General features: G+C 46.5%; 1 protein-coding gene across 4 annotated transcripts in view; it reads right to left on the bottom strand.

Annotated features, from left to right (window-relative positions):
• The window catches only part of LOC109882110 (mitogen-activated protein kinase kinase kinase 4), a 61,424-nt gene that overhangs the window by 7,513 nt on the left and 29,532 nt on the right, over positions 1 to 24,379 (bottom strand). For 3 of the 4 annotated variants that reach the window (XM_020474199.2, XM_020474200.2, XM_020474202.1), the window contains exons 8-25: positions 21,299 to 21,456; positions 21,033 to 21,149; positions 18,419 to 18,518; positions 18,090 to 18,173; positions 17,595 to 17,879; positions 17,052 to 17,201; positions 16,502 to 16,663; positions 4,837 to 5,049; positions 4,647 to 4,725; positions 4,299 to 4,392; positions 3,849 to 3,980; positions 2,660 to 2,760; positions 2,372 to 2,455; positions 1,933 to 2,124; positions 1,650 to 1,720; positions 1,343 to 1,459; positions 950 to 1,109; positions 558 to 677 (exon numbers count right to left, since the gene is read on the bottom strand). In XM_020474199.2, coding sequence (XP_020329788.1) covers positions 558 to 677; positions 950 to 1,109; positions 1,343 to 1,459; positions 1,650 to 1,720; positions 1,933 to 2,124; positions 2,372 to 2,455; positions 2,660 to 2,760; positions 3,849 to 3,980; positions 4,299 to 4,392; positions 4,647 to 4,725; positions 4,837 to 5,049; positions 16,502 to 16,663; positions 17,052 to 17,201; positions 17,595 to 17,879; positions 18,090 to 18,173; positions 18,419 to 18,518; positions 21,033 to 21,149; positions 21,299 to 21,456 — 2,419 coding nt within the window. The remainder of the gene's footprint in view (positions 1 to 557; positions 678 to 949; positions 1,110 to 1,342; positions 1,460 to 1,649; positions 1,721 to 1,932; positions 2,125 to 2,371; positions 2,456 to 2,659; positions 2,761 to 3,848; positions 3,981 to 4,298; positions 4,393 to 4,646; positions 4,726 to 4,836; positions 5,050 to 16,501; positions 16,664 to 17,051; positions 17,202 to 17,594; positions 17,880 to 18,089; positions 18,174 to 18,418; positions 18,519 to 21,032; positions 21,150 to 21,298; positions 21,457 to 24,379) is intronic. The other variant, XM_020474201.2, reaches the window with a different exon arrangement.

Below are 24,379 nucleotides of genomic sequence, written 5' to 3'. Positions count from 1 at the left end.
GCAAAAATGTCTAAACATGCGTTCACATTGTCATTATGGGCTAGTGTGTGTAGATGGGTGAGAAACATGTCACTTTCATTATGGGCTAGTGTGTGTAGATGGGTGAGAAACATGTCATTATGGGCTGGTGAGAAACATGTCATTATGGGCTAGTGTGTGTAGATGGGTGAGAAACATGTCATTATGGGCTAGTGTGTGTAGATGGGTGACAAACATGTCATTATGGGCTAGTGTGTGTAGATGGGTGAGAAACATGTCATTATGGGCTAGTGTGTGTAGATGGGTGAGAAACATGTCATTATGGGCTAATGTGTGTAGATGGGTGAGAAACATGTCATTATGGGCTAGTGTGTGTAGATGGGTGAGAAACATGTCATTATGGGCTAGTGTGTGTAGATGGGTGAGAGACATTTCACTTTGTCATTATGGGCTAGTGTGTGTAGATGGGTGAGAGACATTTCACTTTGTCATTATGGGGTAGTGTGTGTAGATGGGTGAGGGGGAATGAATATTTTCTGAAGGAGTGTATAACACAAGGCTTAATGTGTCTCATTCACCTGCCGTTCCCATGGTGCTGTTGACCTCTCCAGGCATAGTCTGGGCATTGTTCAGCTTCACAGAACAGCCAAAGTCCCCCAGCTTGATCAAGCCTGACGACGTCAGGAAGATGTTGGCTCCTATGGTAAGAAAGAGAGGAGGAACAGTGAGAGGGAGACACTGGGCTCATAGAGACATCCATACAGTAAGAACAACTCCTGCTGTGTCAATGACACTGGAGCCACAGGAAGGGTTGATGGCATAAACCCCCAGCCAATGTCACTATAGCTAAAATGCATTAACTGATTCATAACACTGCTACAAGGTGCCTGCATAACCCTGACATTGAATTAAGAGACCAACAGTAGGCCAGAGAGAAAGACATCTCCCCCAGTGAGAGGTATTAACTGACCCTTGATGTCTCGGTGAACAATGCCATGTTCATGGAGCACGTTGATGGCTGTGGTGGTCTGTTTGCTGTACAGCCTGATGACGTGTTCCTGTAGGCCAAGCCTGGACACCTCCTCCAGGGTCCCCTCATCACAGTACTCCATGAAGATGTACATCTCCTCCTGGTGGGGAGAGGGAGGGACACAGACAGTTAATGCATACATCCAATCTGATGTTATAGCCCGTTCATACAGTGTCATCTCATTCACATACAGACTGAGTTTGACCTGACCTTTCAAACTTTCCCAAAGTTCCCTGGCTTTTCAGAGATTCCAATTGGAGGATTCCCTCTTGATTAAGGGAACCTTAAGGGAAAGTTTCTAGAACTTTGGAACCCATGCATGCATGCTCTTACCCGATGTAGCTCAACACCAAAGTAGCGGACTAGGTTGGGGTGTTTGATGCCCTCAAAGATCTTCAGCTCATCTGCTGTCTCCTTTATCGTCTTATGGTCGTTCGGCTGGAACCGGATCTGAGTTGGAAAGTAAACTTTTATTGGACAAACATTTATTTTTAAACGCATGGGAAAATAGTACTGTTGATAGGAATGAATTAAAATGACCATAAACATATTTTTCAATTCAGGGCAACATTCTGCTCCCGTGCTACATTGTTGTAGCAACACATTGGCTACAAAATCCTATCAGGCCATGGCTACCTACCTCCTTCATAGCCATGAGTTCTCCAGTGTCCACGTTGATGCAGGTGTACACCTTGCCATACTGTCCCTCACCTGTAGCGGGAGACAGATGAAACACCATGGGCATGATAAATGAGACAACAATCCTAAAGGACAAACTCCAGGGAAAATCTAAAATGGCAACCTATTCCCTTTACTGTGTACAACTGTTGGCCAGGGTCTCGTGGGCTCTGGAGGGACAAGTTCAGTCGAGGCTCTGACCAAAAGTAGCGCACTATAAAGGGAATAGGGTGTACAGTACATACCTATCTTGTTGCCCCTCTGCCACTTGAAGGTGACCTTGCGGAGGCCAACGTGCATGACGTTGTCGTAGGATTTGGGGGTGTCGCACACCTGGCCAATGATGTTCCTTTGCTTCATGACTGCGTAGCGTTTGTCCTCGAAGGAGCGTATGGAGCGACGTACAGCTTCCATGGGGCTCTGTCTGGCTGCAGTGTCTGAGGAGAAAGAGGTGGAGGACAGACTCTCAGGAATGAATAGGAATAGAAAACAGACCCGGGTACTTTCTCAGTTGTGTAAAGGTGAGAAATGGAAAGGCATAGAACAGACAGACTCTACACACTACTCTGGAGCAGTTTAGAGATTAAGTGCCTTGCACCAGGGCACAACAGCCAGAGATGGCAACTAGGACTTGGACATGCAACCCCCCCCCCCCCCTTCCCAACTACCCCTTGTTATTCTCACCTTTTGATTGGCTGATGAAGGTGCGGAGCTCCCAGCTTCTCCTAGCTGTGCTGCTGGGTTCTCCTCCCTTAGGATAGGAGGGTTCTGATGAGAGAGAGAACAGACAGGCAGTAAGATGGGAGCTATGTTAAGGTAGAAAAACACACAGGTCAAGTGACTACTCCTACTTTATTTTATTTCATTCTTGTTCAAAGTCAAAAAGACATAATGGAACTATGCATTCTGCATAATTAAGACAATATCGAACATCTCAACAGGACAATGCAAACAATTAAAAGTGTCTAATACCTTCCCTGTTCTCAGTGGGACTGGAGTGTCGGCTCAGGGACCTGAAATGCATCTCAGCCGCTACAGACCACAGCCTGTCGTTCTCCTGGAGGTTGGTCCCTCTGCACAGGGAGAGGCAGGTATCATACAATCAACTACAATCTACCCAAGTAGTCAGCCATCAGAGGGGTATACTACAAAGCAGGATAAATGAGTTAGCCAGACAACTTTGATAAGCAACCAGAAATAACTAGATTTTCTGGTTCACAAAAAAAAAGCTAAACTTAGACAATGTGTTTTTGTACATTTAAAAAAATAATAAGAATATTTTGCCAAGTCATTGATCCTGCATTGTACTGTACAGCTCAGGTCCCAGACTAGCCCGGGTCCAGATCTGTTGCCAACTCCTATGGCTATTGTGATGCCATAACAATGACTGTAGGAGACAGCACAAACATATCTGGGACCTATAGTCAACCAATATCAGTCAAGAGGCTTGAGATTGTCGAGATTGCGGAACATAAATACGTGATACATTAACTCTATAACTATCAACCCTACCCCACACCTATAGAAATAGAATGATTCTATACCCATCCCACCAAAGTTCAAAGGTCAAAGAGACAGCTCAGCACATGCTTTCATTTTAGAAGGACAGAAACCAAACAAGCCAAAGATTAAGAAGAGCTCCCCCATCAGATGCTTAGAATAAAAGCAAGGCCACACTAATATGGATTAATAGCAGAGTAACTCTGGAATTGTGTATTCCTGCAGCATGATGAGGTAACATGTGGCAACACATACAAAACAATTAAAGCTCTGGGCCAGTAACCGAAAGATCGCTGGTTCGAATACCCGAGCTGACAAGCTGAAAAATATGTCTGTGCCCTTGAGCAAGGCACTTAACCCTAATATGCGCCGTACTACTATGGCTGACCTTGTACTGCACGTGACAATACATATATGTTTTACATCTGGATCAGCATGCAGAACATGCTTCTCTCTGGGTCCACTCCAAACTGAGATAGTATGGCAGGGTAAACCACCGCATGTCAACTCACCTGGTCAAATAAATATAGAAATTAAACTTGAACCACTAGTTGACGAGTTCAGATGGAAGGGGTGGGATATCAGCCTGTGGCTGGGGTGCTCTGGGTTGTACAACCCTGGTAGGTACTGGAACTTTGGGGGGGGGGGGGGGGGGGGCTACCTGACGTCATTTGGGGTAGATCCAGGTGCTTTGGTTGGACCGTGTTCCGCGGGGCCCTGGGGGGCAGGGACTGTGCGGGGGCCTGTAGGTAGACACAGCTGAGTCCGTAGGTCGCAAGGGAGACTCCTAGAGCTGGTGACAAAAACACACTGAGGAACTCTGGAGAGTGCCTTGGAGATGAGGTGTGTGTCCCTAGCACCCAAACAGTAACATCCTCTCAAAGGTGCCACCAGTTACACATGAGAGCATTCACCCACACTCCATGTTAACTCATACAGAGTCACAAAAGCATTAATACAAGTTCAACCACCCAATTTAAAACCCATGAATTACTGCACAAGACCAGAGAACATGAGGAATATGAGAACATGCAGGAAAACATACATTATAAAAACACAGTATTCTAACAGGCCGCAAATGGTTCTTAGTGGCTCATGACCTTTGACCTACCTGAAGCCCTCTGCATTGGGGATGAACAGCTGGGGGTTGGGGGGGTCACTATGGCAACGAGGGACCTTGACCGGTCGAGGACTGTTCCTCGAGGCTGAGTGGAGAAGAGAGGAAGGGCCATCCTCAACAAGACCAAGATATAGGACTCCAGCCCTCCTATTTCTACACACTAGTTTCCTTAGGGCTAACAAGACGGGGTTTTTATCCAATGAGTACATACATGTTCATCATGCACATGTGATCCCTGAGGGACTTGAACCCATGACCTTGGCATTGCTGCTAGTACCATGGTCTTGCCAACTGAGCCACACAGGCCCACATATTTGTGCAGATGAGGCGGGGTCTTACCTATGTACAGGCCACTGACTGGGCTGTGAGGCTTCCCGATCACATGACCAATGCACTCGTTCATCAGAGCTTGCAAATTCTGCAAAGGGAAGGATTTATGTAATCACAATACCATCCTGCAAAATACCCAATCAATTAATTAATAACGTAGTCATTTAATAAATCAGTCAAGGAAGTAGTATGTTTTTACTAGGAAGTCGTCCTCTGGTAAAGCAGAGATGAAGGCAGGTTCGATGGCTTGGAGGAAATCAAAGCCTTGAGTGGCCCAGCGGGGTCTGGTACCCCGGCCACTTTCACACTTAGTGAGGACATAGTTCATCCACTTCCTGGCAAAAGAGATGTAGCGCTCCCCGATCCGCTGACGGAACTCCCCCGACATCAGACGCACCACCTCCTTGTGGTACTACGGAGAACAAATGTACATTTTGAAGGTGCTCTTCACTGGAACAGTAGAACCCCGACATCACAAGCAGAACCACAGCACTCTTCCTTGTGCTGCTACTGTGAGGAACTTAACGCTGCCTCCACACAGGCAGCCTCAGATCAGCTCATGTCTGTGTAAACGCAGCCAATAGGAGGGTCAGTTGTACTCATGTTTCTGTCTAACCAGTCTGACCCATAAACCAAAGGAGGACCAAGCCAATCTTGCTATTATTGAAATGTCTTTATTTCTGTGGCATGTTCAATAGAACCTATTGTTAAAAACAATGCCGTGTTTCCGTGTCAGCCTTCCTCAGAAAGAGAACCATTGTCCAACCAGACCCAAATAGATGTTGACAATTACCTTCCGATAACAGCTCATCACTGTACTAACACAACCCTCCAATTACCTCCAGCTTACATCTCTACAGTTCATCACTGTACTAACACAACCCTCCAATTACATCTCTACAGTTCATTACTGTACTAACACAACCCTCCAATTACATCTCTACAGTTCATCACTGTACTAACACAACCCTCCAATTACATCTCTACAGTTCATCACTGTACTAACACAACCCTCCAATTACCTCCAGCTTACATCTCTACAGTTCATCACTGTACTAACACAACCCTCCAATTACATCTCTACAGTTCATCACTGTACTAACACAACCCTCCAAGGCAATGAGCAGAACATTTTACGGTCCACACTAGGGGTACTGAGGAAATACTCAGGAAGTTTCTAAAGACTCTGACCTAAAGTAACCCAGCCTCATGTTGCCGCTAGCAGCCCCTGGCTGCATCATAACTCAAATCGGCAGTTAGCCCACTGCTACCCTCCACCACCCGAAGCCAAAGTTGTATCCCTGGCTTTTCTGTAGTACTGAGGCAGTGTTCCAACTATAACACTGATCATTGGCCCTGCCCTGAGTACTGGGGTAGTGTTCCAACTATAACACTGATCATTAGCCCTGTCCTGAGTACTAGGGTAGTATTTAAACTATAACACTGACCATTAGTCCACCCTGCCCCCCATACCATGCAGCCAAATGACCCCTGACTCCAGCAGTGACCCTTGGCCTCTAACCTCAAAAGCAAAGTTGAGCCAGAGCACCCTCTGTACTAGTTAGCATCATTATCATCAGTGTTGTGTTCGAGATCACCTGTAGCGAGCGATTCAAGACCAAGACCGGAATGTGGAGGGGGGGATGATACAGAGTCAAGACCGGGAGGGGGACAAGGTGTCCGAGACCAGAAATGTGAGTCCATTTCAAGACCATGATTGTAATTTTGCCAAATCACCACCATGAGATCAAAATGTCCAGTATATCTGTGTTAATATTTCAGACTCTTTACACATTCAAAATAGTGAACAAATGCATGCTGAGGTAAAATAGAGCCACTCTACACACTATTACTAACCCAAACACAGTTAGGATCAATGGGCCTTTGACACAATCAGAGAAGGGCTAAGGATTTATAAAATAATGATTATAATATCCTAATAATGATTATTATTATTTTCAATGACGTTCTGATTTAATCTCTTCAGTTTTTGTTGGAAGGAAAAGGTCAACACTGAAGACAAAAAAATATCCAATCAGCTGGTATCTGAGGAGATAAATATATCTAGCTAAGTCAGCCGTTGGCTAAGCCATCAGAAGCTAGATAAAGGCACCAGCCATTCAGCTGTATTAGGGCAAATGTTTGGAGTGACAGCGGAATCAACCAATCACATTTTGACGTAATGGGTGGGACAATTTTTCTAAAAAACGTATGGAAACTTCTGCCTTCTTGAAGGCCAACAGGTCACTGCGCAATAGCGAGCAGTAGTTTTGGCATGGTCTAGCTAGCTAATTTGTTAGCTTCTACCTTTTCAAGAATAACTTTCAACAAGAAGTTACATTTCAAATGATCATAATCAGGTGAGTGGAACAATGTTTTTTAATTGCAGTGCACTTGCTGTTGTCAGCAATGCCTTCAGAAAGTATTCATACCCCTCAACTTATTCCACTTTGTTGTGTTACTGCCCAAATTTAGTTTTTTTCTCAACCATCTTACACACAATACCCTGTAATGAGAAAGTGAAAGCATGTTTTTAGAATCTTTCCAAATGTATTGAAAATGAAATAAAGAAATATCTCATTTACATAAGCATTCACAGCCCTAAGTCAATACTTTGTAGATGCATCTATTGCAGTGATTACAGCGGTGAGTCTTTCTGGGTAATTTTCTAAGAGCTTTCTACACCTGAATTGTGCAACATTTGCCATTATTCTTTAAAAATATTCTTCAAATTGCTGTCAAATTGGTTGTTGATCATTGCTATACAAACATTTTCAGGTCTTGCCATACATTTCAAGCCAATTTAACTCAAAACTAACTCAGCCACTCAGGAACATTCACTGATCTCTTGGTAAGCTACTCCAGTGTAGATTTAGCCTTGCGTTTCAGGTTATTGTCCTGCTGAAAGGTGAATTCATCTCCCAGTGTCTAGTGGAAAGCAGACAACCAGGTTTCCTCTAGGATTTTGCCAGTGCTTAGCTCCATTCTGTTTCTTTTTTTATCCTGAAAAACTCACCAGTCCTTAAAGATTACAAGCATACTCATAACATGAAGCAGCCACCACTATAGAATGGTGCCAGAGGAGATAGCTGCCGTTTTACAGGCTCCTAACCAATTGTGCTATTGTGTGTGTTTTTTCTCATTGTTTAACTTATTTTGTACATGTGGAAAAGAGCTTCTGGATATCAGAACAGCGATTACTGACCTCAAACTGGACGAAGATTTGATTATGCTTGAAATTATGGAGAGTTGTACTCAGTGATGTGGCGGATTTGCCCCAAAGATAACACTTTGTATTCAAGACAAATTTGAATTTCTTTGCCACATTTTTTGTTGAATTACTTAGGTGCCTTGTTGCAAACAGGATGCATGTTTTGGAATATTTTTATTCTATACAGGCTTCCTTTTCACTCTGTCATTTAAGTTGGTATTGTGGAGTAACTACAATGTTGTTGATCCATCCTCAGTTCTCCTATCACAACCATTAAACTGTAACGGTTTTAACTTCTTGGTGACTGGGGGGCAGTATTGAGTAGCTTGGATGAATAAGGTGCCCAGAGTAAACTGCCTGCTACTCTGTCCCAGATGCTAATATATGCATATTATTAGTAGTATTGGATAGAAAACACTGACGTTTCTAAAACTGTTTGAATGATGTCTGTGAGTATAACAGAACTCGTATGGCAGGCAAAAACCTGAGAAAAAACCCAACGTCATCTTGCACTTCCTAAGGCTTCCACTAGATGTCAGCAGTCTTTAGAACGTCGTTTCAGGCTTCTACTGTGAAGGGGGGCTGAATGAGAGCGGAACGAGTCAGAGGTCTGGCAGAGTGCCATGGGCTCGTGACGCGCAGTCATGAGAGTTAGCTCGCGTTCCATTGTATTTCTACAGAAAGGAATTCTCCGGTTGGAATATTATTGAAGATTTATGTTAAAAACATCCTAAAGATGGATTATATACATAGTTTGACATGTTTCTACGGACTGTAACAGAACCTTTTGACATTGTCTGCTCCTAGTGAACGCACTTCGTGACTTTGCATTTGTTTACAAAACACGCCAACAAAAGTAGCTATTTGGACATAAATGGACATTATCGAACAAATCATTTATTGTGGAACTGGGATTCCTGGGAGTGCATGATGAAGATCAAAGGTAAGTGAATATTTAATGCCATTTCTGACGGATATTTCTTTGGGCTCTGAGCGCCATACTGAGATTATTGCATGGTGTGCTTTTTCCGTAAAGTTTTTTGAAATCTGACACAGCGGTTGCATTAAGGAGAAGTTTAACTAAAGTTCCATGTATAATAGTTGTATATTTTATTAATGTTTATTATGAGTATTTCTGTGAATTGACGTGGCTCTGCAAAATCACTGCATGTTTTGGAACTACTGAACATAACACGCCAATGTAAAATGAGATTTTCGGATATAAATATGCACTTTATCGAACAAAACATATTGTGTAACATGAAGTCCTATGAGTGTCATCTGATGAAGATCATCAAAGGTTAGTGATTAATTGTATCTATATTTCTGCTTTTTGTGACTCCACTCTTTGGCTGGAAAAATGACTGTTTTTCTGTGACTTGGTGGTGACCTAACAATCATTTGTGGTGCTTTCGCTGTAAAGCCTTTTTGAAATCAGACACTGTGGCTGGATTAACGAGAATTTTAATTTTAAAATTGTGTAAAATACTTGTATGCTTGAGGAATTTAAATTATGAGATTGTTGTTTTGAATTTGGCGCACTGCACTTTCACTGGCTGTTGGCGGGGTGGGACACTACCGTCCCCGACTATCCCAGAGAGGTTAAAGTCACCATTGAAATACCGGAGTAGTTTCGTTCCTCTCCGGCAACTGAGTTAGAAAGGACGCCTGTATCTTTGTAGTAATTGGGCGTATTGATACACCATCCAAAGTGTAATTAATAACTTCACCATGTTCAAAGGGATATTCAATGTCAGCTCTTTTTTTCTTTCTACCAATCTGTGCCCTTCTTTGCAAGGCATTGAAAAACCTCCCTGGTCTTTGTTGTTGAATCGGTGTTTGAAATGCCATGCTCGACGGAGGTACCTTACAATTATCTGTATGTGCTATGGTACAGAGATGAGGTAGTCATTAAAATATAATGTTAAATATTATTGCACACAGTGAGTACGTGCAACATATTATGGGACTTGTAAAGCAAATATTTACTCCTGAACTTATTTTGGCTTGACATAAAGGGGGTTGGATGCTATTTGACAAGACATTTCAGCGTTTCATAAATGTGTATACATTTCTAAAAACATAATTCCACTTTGACATTATGGGGTATTGGGGGTATGATGTGTAGGCCAGTGACAACAAAAAAAAATCTAAATTTTATCCATTTTAAATTCAGGCTGTAACACAGTGTAGGGGTGTGAATACTTTCTGAAGGCACTGCATGTGGTTGGCGCAATTGTCCCAGCGTCGTCCGGGTTGGGTTTGGCCGGGGGGCTTTACAAGTTGGTCGTCATTGTAAATAAGAATTGGTTTTCAACTGACTTGCCAAGTTAAATAAAGGTTCAATAAAATAAATGCATTTAAGTAACACGAAATATTATTAAATCGGTTCATATACACCCGAAGGAAGAATGACACTTTCAAACATTTTCTGACAAGTGACCCCTTAATGATTATTTTCATAGATTCTTAGTATACGTAATTCCAAAACATTCGAAGGCATTTGTGAAATTTTAATAGCAATATAGAGGGAAAGCGGCCGTTGCGTATGGACAATTAATAGAAAATTAAGGAAATAAAACATCTGAGTCCAGGACCAGAGTCTACACAGACCGGTGCTCTATAGCCAATCAGAGATACAGTCGGCCTTCATACAAACAAGCCATTTGCCACACAGGCCTGCCATCATTCACTTTGAACTGGTCTGTGTGTTTACAGGCAGTTGCAACAGCGCAACTTAAGATTAGAACACATTCGCCAAAAGCCACAATATACACCTGAATGGATTTCTGAAAATATATAAACACCAAGGGAGTCTCTTACATTTGGGAACTTTACAGTCCTATTGATCAAACAACCATGAAAAGGTAAGTTCTCTCTCCGTCAGTTATACACAACAACAAGAGCAACAACTCCCGAGTGGCGCAGTGGTCCAAAGCACTACATCTCAGTGCTAGAGGCGTCACTACAGACCCTGGTTTGATTCCAGGCTGTATCACAACCGGCCGTGATTGGGAGTCCCATAGGGCGGTGCACAATTGGCCCAGCGTCATCCGGGTTAGGGTTTGGCCGGGGTAGGCCTTTATTGTAAATAATTTGTTCTTAACCGACTTACCTAGTTAAATAAAGGTTACATTTAAGAAAATCTCAAATGCTAGCCAGAGCAAGATGAGCTAAAATCTAACGAAGGAACATTAGATAAACTCTCAAACTTTTTCAGCTAGTTGGCCGTCAAAATTGCATTGATAAACAATGGGGAATTGTAGCCTCCTTGTCCTTCTGCAGCTTTCCTGCCAATGCATGCTTGTTCCAACCAAGCACCCAAGCTAACTGGCTAAAGTTTGCTAGCTTGCTACTTCCAGACAAATGAGAGAACACCTCACTGCCAATTTTACTCGCCCTAGCAGAGCTGGTTAGTAGAGTGAATTTGCAAAGGCAAGAGATATGCTAGCTAGATAAAAGTTGTTCTTGCTAGCTAACCAAATGACACCTGCATCTCTAGCTGTGTATATTCACTGAAAAACAATGAGGGGGAAAAAGTCAGTTCCCCACCCACTCCTCCAATGTCATGACATCCTCCTAGTAGCTAGCTAGCTACTAGGAGGCTAGCTAGCTAACGTTAGGCTCCGTCTTTTCAGGTTGCTATGTAGATAGATACGCTAGCCTATAAGCCACGTTATGACTGACTTGTGATCATTGCCCTTCCTAGTTTGGTTGTATTGACATTCCCAGCCTTAGTTACATTCATCCGTTTTGGTCCAGAACATTGAGTCATTGAAACTGAAACAGTGCATCCCGAATGGAGGAAGAAAAAAATGTACCAGGCCAGCTGGGATTTACAACCTGATACATTTATTGGTAGTCCACAAAATATTGGTATCAGTGAATTATATTAATCATGCATTGAACTGCATCCATCTATTCAACCAACAATGCCTTCGTGTACGTCATGTAACGCAGAGTCAAATATAACCTATTTTAAAGTTGGTTTTGTAGCTTAAACTGGGAATTTGATATTTTTGACTGATATGATGATTGCAGATATGAAACCTACAGCCAAAGTATTAAATGCTATCAGTTGCACTTTTAACTTTAGGTCACTGGTTACTTTGTGTGCTAAACATGAAATATGTTTTGCAATGGGAAGTAGTTGTACATTTAGATTGGGAAATGCTTAATGGTTGTGTTTTTGTATTCTTATGATTGGGACCTACTGGCTCATTATGTCTGAGTTTATGGACTACTTATCCTTTAACATCATGCTGTGTGTGACTGCTGTCTTTCCATCGGCCCCATGCAGTGGTGTAGGGGTGCCTGGAGAAATGGGTATATTTTAATTTTGCCAAAAAGGTTCTCAAATGGCCCGTCCAGCGAAGGAAAGGCACCCTGTGTGAAAAATCATACGGTTTCCTATTTTTTCTCTTCTGAGTTCTCCTATACATTTTTCTGATTTCACAAAAAACATGTGATAGTATAAGACCACAACAATGCTTAAACCACATCAATCTGATTGGGTGGGCCTGACAGGGCCGGGCTCCCCAGTGGGTGGGCCTTAGTCCACCCATGTCTACGCCCCTAATGCAAACAGTGCATGATGACAATTGCGCATCACAAATAGCCGACTAACCAACACTTCAGACTAAACTTTTACAATCCCTGGTTTGCAGACCCTTTGTTGCCTTTACTGTTCCATATCATACATTTAAATGCCTACCGGCTACCGATGCCAATATTCTGTGAGCTGCTCCATGCCAAAACCAGTGGACAGCTGCATACTCTTGCTGCCTGCAGATGATTTTCAGCTGAAACTAGGCTGTGTGCATATTTATATATTTCACGTGCTTTGCAATTGTGTAGGCTACTTTGTGCATAATTTCTCTATTGTACTATATCATTAATAAGTCATATACCTCCGCTACACATCAGTAGGGATTAAGAAGTGGGTATAGGCAATGCCCACTGAAATAAGGTATACCCCCCACTACACCACTGGCCCGCGTATACCCCCCACTACACCACTGGCCCGCGTATACCCCCCACTACACCACTGGCCCGCGTATACCCCCCACTACACCACTGGCCCGCGTATACCCCCCACTACACCACTGGCCCGCGTATACCCCCCACTACACCACTGGCCCGCGTATACCCCCCACTACACCACTGGCCCGCGTATACCCCCCACTACACCACTGGCCCGCGTATACCCCCCACTACACCACTGGCCCGCGTATACCCCCCACTACACCACTGGCCCGCGTATACCCCCCACTACACCACTGGCCCGCGTATACCCCCCACTACACCACTGGCCCGCGTATACCCCCCACTACACCACTGGCCCGCGTATACCCCCCACTACACCACTGGCCCGCGTATACCCCCCACTACACCACTGGCCCGCGTATACCCCCCACTGACCCGCGTATACCCCCCACTACACCACTGGCCCGCGTATACCCCCCACTACACCACTGGCCCGCGTATACCCCCCACTACACCACTGGCCCGCGTATACCCCCCACTACACCACTGGTCCGCGTATACCCCCCACTACACCACTGGTCCGCGTATACCCCCCACTACACCACTGGCCCGCGTATACCCCCCCACTACACCACTGGCCCGCGTATACCCCCCACTACACCACTGGCCCGCGTATACCCCCCACTACACCACTGGCCCGCGTATACCCCCCACTACACCACTGGCCCGCGTATACCCCCCACTACACCACTGGCCCGCGTATACCCCCCACTACACCACTGGCCCGCGTATACCCCCCACTACACCACTGGCCCGCGTATACCCCCCACTGACCCGCGTATACCCCCCACTACACCACTGGCCCGCGTATACCCCCCACTACACCACTGGCCCGCGTATACCCCCCACTACACCACTGGCCCGCGTATACCCCCCACTACACCACTGGCCCGCGTATACCCCCCACTGGCCCGCGTATACCCCCCACTGGCCCGCGTATACCCCCCACTACACCACTGGCCCGCGTATACCCCCCACTACACCACTGGCCTGCGTATACCCCCACTGGCCTGCGTATACCCCCACTGGCCCGCGTATACCCCCACTACACCACTGGCCCGCGTATACCCCCACTACACCACTGGCCCGCGTATACCCCCCACTACACCACTGGCCCGCGTATACCCCCCACTACACCACTGGCCCGCGTATACCCCCCACTACACCACTGGCCCGCGTATACCCCCCACTACACCACTGGCCCGCGTATACCCCCCACTACACCACTGGCCCGCGTATACCCCCCACTACACCACTGGCCCGCGTATACCCCCCACTACACCACTGGCCCGCGTTATACCCCCCACTACACCACTGGCCCGCGTATACCCCCCACTACACCACTGGCCCGCGTATACCCCCCACTACACCACTGGCCCGCGTATACCCCCCACTACACCACTGGCCCGCGTATACCCCCCACTACACCACTGGCCCGCGTATACCCCCCACTACACCACTGGCCCGCGTATACCCCCCACTACACCACTGGCCCGCGTATACCCCCCACTACACACTGGCCCGCGTATACCCCCCACTACACCACTGGCCCGCGTATACCCCCCCACTACACCACTGGCCCGCGTATACCCCCCACTACACCACTGGCCCGCGTATACCCCCCACTACACCACTGGCCCGCGTATACCCCCCACTACACCACTGGCCCGCGTATACCCCCCCACTACACCACTGGCCCGCGTATACCCCCCCACTACACCACTGGCCCGCGTATACCCCCCCACTACACCACTGGCCCGCGTATACCCCCCACTGACCCGCGTATACCCCCCACTACACCACTGGCCCGCGTATACCCCCCACTACACCACTGGCCCGCGTATACCCCCCACTACACCACTGGCCCGCGTATACCCCCCACTACACCACTGGCCCGCGTATACCCCCCACTGACCCGCGTATACCCCCCACTGACCCGCGTATACCCCCCACTACACCACTGGCCCGCGTATACCCCCCACTACACCACTGGCCCGCGTATACCCCCCACTACACCACTGGCCCGCGTATACCCCCCACTACACCACTGGCCCGCGTATACCCCCCACTACACCACTGGCCCGCGTATACCCCCCCACTACACCCACTGGCCCGCGTATACCCCCCCACTACACCACTGGCCCGCGTATACCCCCCACTGGCCCGCGTATACCCCCCACTGGCCCGCGTATACCCCCCACTGGCCCGCGTATACCCCCCACTGGCCCGCGTATACCCCCCACTGGCCCGCGTATACCCCCCACTGGCCCGCGTATACCCCCCACTACACCACTGGCCCGCGTATACCCCCCACTACACCACTGGCCCGCGTATACCCCCCACTACACCACTGGCCCGCGTATACCCCCCACTACACCACTGGCCCGCGTATACCCCCCACTACACCACTGGCCCGCGTATACCCCCCACTACACCACTGGCCCGCGTATACCCCCCACTACACCACTGGCCCGCGTATACCCCCCACTACACCACTGGCCCGCGTATACCCCCCACTACACCACTGGCCCGCGTATACCCCCCACTACACCACTGGCCCGCGTATACCCCCCACTACACCACTGGCCCGCGTATACCCCCCACTACACCACTGGCCCGCGTATACCCCCCACTACACCACTGGCCCGCGTATACCCCCCACTACACCACTGGCCCGCGTATACCCCCCACTACACCACTGGCCCGCGTATACCCCCCACTACACCACTGGCCCGCGTATACCCCCCACTACACCACTGGCCCGCGTATACCCCCCACTACACCACTGGCCCGCGTATACCCCCCACTACACCACTGGCCCGCGTATACCCCCCACTACACCACTGGCCCGCGTATACCCCCCACTACACCACTGGCCCGCGTATACCCCCCACTACACCACTGGCCCGCGTATACCCCCCACTACACCACTGGCCCGCGTATACCCCCCACTACACCACTGGCCCGCGTATACCCCCCACTACACCACTGGCCCGCGTATACCCCCCACTACACCACTGGCCCGCGTATACCCCCCACTACACCACTGGCCCGCGTATACCCCCCACTACACCACTGGCCCGCGTATACCCCCCACTACACCACTGGCCCGCGTATACCCCCCACTACACCACTGGCCCGCGTATACCCCCCACTACACCACTGGCCCACGTATACCCCCCACTACACCACTGGCCTCCAGAAAAAGTGCACTAGTATTACTGTTGCTGTTCCTTTCAGAATCACCAACATGTTACACACTATAGGTCTGCCACTGCACAAACATGGTCTATAATAGTTCTAAAGGCTGTTAACATACTGTATTCATGTTTTAAGAACATGTGACCTGGCGAAGTGGTTATGTGCTGACTGAACATAAGCTGATAATTATGAGTTTTGAAGTGGTTATGTGCTGACTGAACATAAGCTGATAATTATGAGTTTTTTACTACGCTGGTCTCCGGAAAAGTCCTCACTGTCCTGAGACAGAGTACAAATGTATCTGACACCGAGACAAGACAGAGACACTATGTGTCTGGAGACTGGACTGCTACAACACTGCTTATCATCAACCCAACCGTTATAATATTCTGTATTATTATCTAACCTCGAAGGCAAAGTTGTATCCCTGTATCATGGCTTCTCTGTAGTACTGCTGTAGTGTGGCCGACTCAGACTCCTCCACCTCCACCTCAAACTCTGACGTGAACATGTACTCCACCCGGTCGATGGCTGTGTTGATCTTTATACACAGCTGTAAGGCTTCATTCTGTGGGAGAAGAGAGAGAAAAGGGAGGAATGGAAAGAAAAAGCGAAATAATGAGTTAGAGAGGGAGTCAAAAACACTAACTAAAAGGAAAAATACATAATTTTATGAGGGCTGCTTCAACCAGACACACCACACAGGAAAAGTCTAATCGAGGAGAGAGAAAGCTAACAGATTTTGAAAACAATGTGATGTAGAATAAGACAACAGTTATGTGCATGACTGTTTTTCACAGCTCTCACTGCAGTATAAACATGACATTTGTGCAAAGTAATTTGTGAACTTACCCAATAACAGCTCAATAAACTTGGGCTTAATAGTGAATATTTATTTACAACAGGGAAATGAAAAGCAGTACATGATCAAGGTAAATAAATACAGTGGATGGTACCTTGAGTTGCTCCAGGGAGCGGGCGATGAGGGGCTGGCTGGAGGTTTGTTCCCTGTGGAGGGTGAGCAGATCATCCATGCTCTGCTGGAAGGCCTTACGCTGGGCCACCAGGTGGGCTGACTGCATCACTATCAGGAGCAGGTTCTCCACCTGATCAATATATTAAGAAAACAATCAATCCCTTTGGGCCACCAGGTGGGCCGGCTGCATCACTTTAAGCAAGTCAGTGTCAATCTCAAGTCTTTAAGGATGAGTGTGTAGTCTCAAGTCTAACAGAGTCAGAGTCAAGTCTCAATTCCTTGAGGACGAGTCATAGTACAGCCAAGTCTAACAGCTGAGTTTGAGTCAAGTCATCAGTCTCTCTTCTCTATCATCTGTCAGTACAATGTTAGTGCAAAGCAGCTACACATGTTATACATAGGTTCCCATTGTAATCAGGCTTAATAATCTACTTCAGAATGAGAGATGGGATCACACACACCTTGTCATGGCACACTGCAAATTGGTTAATAAACCCTGTTCCCAGAATTCCCACCAACCGACCTTCATGGCCCGTAGCGTGTCCACAGTCTCCATCTGAGGCACCAGTTTGACCAGCTCCCCGTCCCACTGCCACTGCACCGCAGCCTGGCCTGCCTCGCCAGGCGAGTCTCCTGCTCCGTGCTTGCTCATCAGCAGGTAGGCCTCGTCCTCTGCCATCATCTCATCAGGCTCTTTACTGCAGTCCTTACCAGCTGCAGCATTAAGAAGTTGCAGGATGAGGGCCCGCTGGTTCATCAGGGAACAGGGGACAAACACCTCCAGCTCCTCCAGCCCTGGGATCTGGACCTGCAGACAATCAGGCAGACAAGTTAGCATTTTCATCCTTCAGAAAGGGAAGGGACATTCAGGAAGTACATCGAAATGCCATTTTCATTGAAAAAGCAATGATGAATATTGGAATTTCAGTTTAGTTCTGGAATGGAAACTTCATGAAATGGATTGACCCAGGCCCGCTGTAGAACAGAGTGAATAGCACGGAGGGTGAAAATGAGGCACCTTGACATAGTTTCTCTCCATGAGGGCCTCCAGGAGGCATGGTACCCCGCTGGTAATGCTGAAGTCTGCAGCAATCTCCAGGTCCTGTAGTGGAGAGAGGGAGTCAGAGCACTCAAAATACACAATTATTTTATGTTCATACTTCCTAGATTTAACCTGGGAAGTCACATTGAGATAGCTATCCTTTTTTTTCCTTCTCTTTTTTACAAGTGAGCCATAACCAAAAACACAGCATACATTTACTTACATACACAATACATCTGTGCATTTGCCAAGTAAAAATAAGCAGGAAGAAAATGGGGGGAGAAAAAAAAACTGCTGTCTCTCACCTTACGGAGCATTTTGGCAAAGCCCAGAGCTTTGGACGCCCTCTCTCTAGCCTCATGGAACAGCTCCTTGAGTGACCGGCTCGTCTCAATTACCGACCGCCTAGTAGGACAACAAACCAGCTCAACATTAGCCTCTTAGAAAGTCAAGTTCACTTTATTATCCTAACAGTGAGGAATTCACTTGGTCATATCTAATAGTGACGGGGGGTAATTCATTGTTACATATCGCAATATTATCGCGATGCTTGGACTCCAAGTATCAATTTGTAAAAATCAAAAATGTACAAAAATGTACAAAAATGTACAATATAGTCACACACATTCTTATTGGCTGGGCCTGGTTACCAAGTGGGTGGGCCTATGCCCACCAAGGCCCACCCATGGCTGCACCCCTGCCCAGTCACGTGAAATCCATAGAGTAGGGCCTGATTCAATTAATTTAAACCGACTCATTTCCTCATATGAACTATAACCCAGTTAAATCTTTGAAATTGTTGCATTTATATTTTTGTTCAGTACATATTTAAGTGATAATGCCCGAGAAGCCGGTGTTTGAAGGATTTAATAGCACAGGTGCTAGGCTCGAGACAAAGTCGAGGAAAACCGTGCCAATATATCCTCCAAACACACTGGCTTCGAGGGCATTATCACTTTTATACAACGGGTTACCAACATATTCAAATAATGATTGACATATTTTCATTAAAAACTTTATTTTGCTGACTTTATTCATACCATTTCATCCTTCCACAAGATATAGCCCTGACACAAATCTAGGGTTGCTACCCAAGCCGGCTGGTCGTTTGTTCTATAGATTCGGTTGAACGACACAGTCGTTCAGACTTTTTGTTCTGTATCTATGGACGCAAGCGACCCAGTTGTTCATTCTAAATGTTCCATTGCCATACTGGCTGGCAACGTTCTTATCCTTTGCTTGCTAACTAGCCAACTATGGCTAACTTACAGTTAGGTCAAACAGTGCAGCCAGAATAACAGATGTAACTGCATTTGCATAAGCTGTTTTCTAGTGACATTTATTTGGATACATCCTTAACAATGAGCTAATGAGGCACGATTTCACCTGACATAGAAAATGTGCTCTCTCGTCAGGACACTGTTATTCAGAGGAGCTAACCAACAACACAGCTAACACAATCACTTCAAGCTGGAGCTGGGAATACTGCAAACTTGCTGCACTTAGTTTCATTTGATCTGCTTTCTATTGATAGTTCTTTGTATATATATCCATAAAAACTATCCTGATACATGATTTTGAATGTCTGAGAAAAGCTGCCTGCCTGTAGAGAGCAAAGTTTATAGAAATCTTTGTTGTTGAAAACTAAATGTTATTCAAAAAGAAATGTGAGATAATGTCTGGATGCTTTTTATTGTGGAGATCAAGTTCATAAATTACCTGGCTGGGCTTATGAGAAAGTGGATTGTGCAGTCAGATGGAACAGAGTAAATAGGCATTTTAACATCATAGATTTAGCCGGTGGTAACTTGTGGAATAGACACCGGCTGGAATGCGAATTTAGCATTCATGATTAGACCCACCTGTTGTATAAATCTATATATACACTGAGTATACCAAACATTAGGAACACCTTCCTAATGGGGCTCCTGAGTGGTGCAGCGGTCTAGGGAACTGCATCTCAGTGCTAGAGGCGTCACTACAGACCCTGGTTCGATTCCAGGCTGTATCACAACCGGCCCATGATTGAGAGTCCCATAAGGCGGTGCACAATTGGCCCAGCATCGTCCAGGTTTGGCCGGGGTAGGCCATCATTGTAAATAAGAATTTGTTCTTATTAACAGACTTGTTTAATAAAAATATATATTTTTTAAATTAAATTTGCACCCTAACCCTTTTTCCCTCAGAACAGCCTCAATTCGTTGGGGCATGGACTCTACAAGGTGTCGAAAGGTTTCCACAGGAATGCTGGCCCATATTGACTCCAATGCTTCCCACAGTTGTGTCAAGTTGGCTGAATTTCCTTTGGGTGGTGACCATTCTTAATGCACACAGGAAACTGTTGAGCAGCGTTGCAGTTCAAACCGGCGCGCCTGGCACCTAATACAATGCCCTGTTCAAAGGCACTTCAATCTTTTGTCTTTCCCATTCCCCCTCTGAATGGCACACATACACAATCCATGTCTCAAGACTTAAAAATCCTTCTTTAACCTGTCTCTACCCTTCATCTACACTGATTCAAGTGGATTTAACAAGTGACATCAATAAGGGATCATAGCTTTCACCTGGATTCACCTGGTCATGGAAAGGGCAGATGTTAACGTTTTGTATACTCTGTGTATATACTTTTTGCAAAGTTGTGTTAGCTGGCGCTAGTCGGCTGTACCACAAATGCAGGTATTTTTCATCATATAGCTTGTTCTTCATCTTCTTTTGAAATAGTGAGCCAACAAGGTTTTTCACCACTTTTTTTTCCCATTTTCTCATTCACTCTCATCTCTCTTTAGCAGACCTATACAAAATGAGCAATACGTTTGGAACATAAAATGTAATTATTGCAATACATACTGTTTTGGCACCTAAGTATGATAATATCATATGAGGTCCCTGGCAGTTCCTACCATCTAAAACAAGACATACCTGATCTCGTCTGAGACTGTACTGTCATCGGCACTTTCCCAGAATTCATCACCACTCCTCTGCAGGCCCGCGTCCAGGAAGTCCCCAGTGGACTTGAGCAGCATCCCAGCAATATCACTGCGAGCGAGAAGAGACAGGGGATCTTTGCCAAGCGGAGCTAACTAAAAACAATGTTAAAGAGGGAGCAAGTTGGATGCTTCCAAGGAGTATAGACACTCAACATGAGATACAATTGAACAAAGAAACAAAATCAGTCAAACACTAACCAGAAGAGTTTCCCAGACTGAGCCTCCCCACCTCTGATGTAAGGGGTGATGACCTTGGTAAAGTCCCACTCCTCCTCTAGAAGGTTCTTCAGGCTGTGGGAGGCCTGGGGAAGCTGCTGCAGCATCTGGATCCAGCTGTGCATGTAGTCAAAGTACACCTGCAGACAGAGGGATGAATGTGTGGTGATTATCAGGTAAGTGGATATTTTTGCCTACCTGCAGGAAGGTGTATTTCCAATGTTAGTCATTTAAATAAAAAGGTGTATGCATCAGTTAGTATCATCTCAAGTTTGAGACATTTGATAATCAAATCTAGTTCCTAAATGTATGTTTTAACAACATGGTTTCTCCACCGTATGATTGTCCACTGTTTATGCCAGTCAAGTCATGCTGTATAAAACAAAAGAATCACGACAGCTCTGATGGAAAGAGGAAGTATCGTTACAATTTAATAAATGTCCACAGACAATTTCTTCGTTTGACATGGTGGGATCTTTTTGTGTTGGTAAAATTGTATTATGCAACAAATTGCAGTGGAAACAATTTATTGTGCAATTGTTGATAGAATAACCATGTTGAGGTACATTTGTAGTCCCGCGATGCTATGTTGTGTGGTCCTCCCATTGCTACTTGGAAAAGCATGCAGTTTAGGCTGCAGGATGGTGAAAGTGCACAGTGATGAGACTGATGCTCCTTTCCAATAAAATTAAGGGTCTTCATTTGTATGCTAGTGACATAAAGATCGATGCTTAGCTGCCAAGTAACAACTATTTTGTTTTTATCAATCTCATCATATACCCTAATCTGTCCAGTGTCCACTTTATCAGCCAACTGCCTAGAGAACACGCATGTGAGAAAACCAGAATGGGCAAGTTTGCCATCTATCGCAACAGTTTGTAACAAAACTAAAATTGCTAGAGTGGGCCTCCCGGGTGGCGCAGTGGTCTCTGTGCCACCAGAGACTCTGGGTTCGAGCCCAGGCTCTGCCGCGACCGGGAGGTCCATGGGGCGTTGCACAATTGGCCTTACGTCATCACGTACAGCCTTTTATCCGCAACAACAGATTCTATAATATTCTCATGAAAATCTGTCACAAATTGGGACATAAACTTAGCTTGTGATATCGCCACCCTTATCCTAACACAAATTAACCCTATAACCATCTGGTGGTGTTGCGCTGTATTCATCAGCAGATGGCAGAGATACATTCATTCTTATTGTATTGGCCCCACTCCATGCCCTGCAGGCCCCACTCCATGCCCTGCAGGCCCCACTCCATGCCCTGCAGGCCCCACTCCATGCCCTGCAGGCCCCACTCCATGCCCTGCAGGCCCCACTCCATGCCCTGCAGGCCCCACTCCATGCCCTGCAGGCCCCACTCCATGCCCTGCAGGCCCCACTCCATGCTCTGCAGGCCCCACTCCATGCCCTGCAGGCCCCACTCCATGCTCTGCAGGCCCCACTCCATGCTCTGCAGGCCCCACTCCATGCTCTGCAGGCCCCACTCCATGCTCTGCAGGCCCCACTCCATGCTCTGCAGGCCCCACTCCATGCTCTGCAGGCCCCACTCCATGCTCTGCTCTTCAGGGCAGGGTTGTGATATTCCTAAAGGAAAGTGTTGAGTGCTGGCAGCAGGCAGTAGACTAGACTAAACTTTTTCCCTAAGAGTTCTGTTGTTCTGAGCCTTCTTGGAATTCAGGAACATAGTGTTTTATCAGGCTTTTATCAGACTACCGGCAAGCCGTCTGTTCAGAGAAAAAGACCGACAGCGAGGAAAGAAAACTCTGCCGCCTAAATTCCTGAGAAGTAATCAGTGATTGACTAAAACCAATTCCTGCCACACCCTACCTACCATGTGCTGTTTCAGCTTTGCAGTGGTTGGTTAAAACACTCACACCAGAAATCAGCACACAGTGTTCTCAAGCAGATTTACCAGGAGCTATACCTTTGAGCCTCAGTCCAGCCTCTCATACAGTACACCTCTAATCTGAATGAGTCCCAAACAGCACCCTATTCGCTAGGGGCGATAAAGTCCTAGACCACTGTTATTCTACCAACAAGCAAGCATTTAAGGCCCTCCCTCATCCGCCAAATCAGATCATGTACTCCTACTTCCTGTTTACAACCAGAAACTCAAAAACAGGAAGTACCTGTTTTTTTCATTGAAAAATTGTCACCAGAATCAGAGATTATGCTACAGGTCTGCCTTGCTAGCGCTGATTGGAATATGTTTTGAGACTCCGCCGACGAGCTATCCCCCGGAGTCACCGGTTGCATTAGAAAATGCATCGGCAACATTGTCCCCCAATCAAAAGCCCAAGATTAACACAGGTTGGCGCTAAACTAAAGAGCAGGGCTACCGCGCACAGAGCTATCGTAGACAACCCTGATGCTACGGCTGAGGACAGGAACAAGTACAAGAAGTCCCACTATGACCTCCGTAGCGTCATCAAATTAGCAAAATGACAATATAGGAGTAAAGTGGAATCCTACCACACAGGCTCCGACGACCACCGCATGTGGAGGGGCTACAGCCCATTACGCATTACAAAGGAAGACCCAACCGTGATCTGCCCAATGATGTTGCTCTACCAGACCTGGGACAACCTCTCCTTGTCACAGGCTGCTATCCACACATGTTTTAAGACGACCATCATTCCTGTCCTCAAGAACTCTTAAGGCTTCGGGCCAATGACTACCACCCCGTAGAGCTCACTCCTGTAATCAGGAAGCGCTTTGAAAGGCTGGTTATAGCACAGATTAACTCCACCATCCCAGACACACTCAATTTGCATACCTCCCCAACAGATCACGCAATCTCAACTTCTCTCCACACTGCCCTCACCCACCTGGATAAGAGGAATACCTATGTGAGAACGCTGTTAATTGACTACAGCTCAATACTATTGTCCCCTCCAAGCTCTACACCAAGATTAAGACTCTGGGTCTGAAAACCTCCTTTGAACTTCCTGACAGGCCGACCCAAGGTATTGAGGGTAGGCAACGTCACCTCCGCCACGCTGAATCCTCAAAACGTTCTACAGCTGTACCATTGAGAGCAACACACACGTTAGAGGTTCA

This window comes from Oncorhynchus kisutch, linkage group LG11 (genome assembly GCF_002021735.2).
Source record: "Oncorhynchus kisutch isolate 150728-3 linkage group LG11, Okis_V2, whole genome shotgun sequence".
Lineage (NCBI taxonomy): Eukaryota > Metazoa > Chordata > Actinopteri > Salmoniformes > Salmonidae > Oncorhynchus > Oncorhynchus kisutch.
This window is presented reverse-complemented; position numbering and strand designations above follow the sequence as displayed.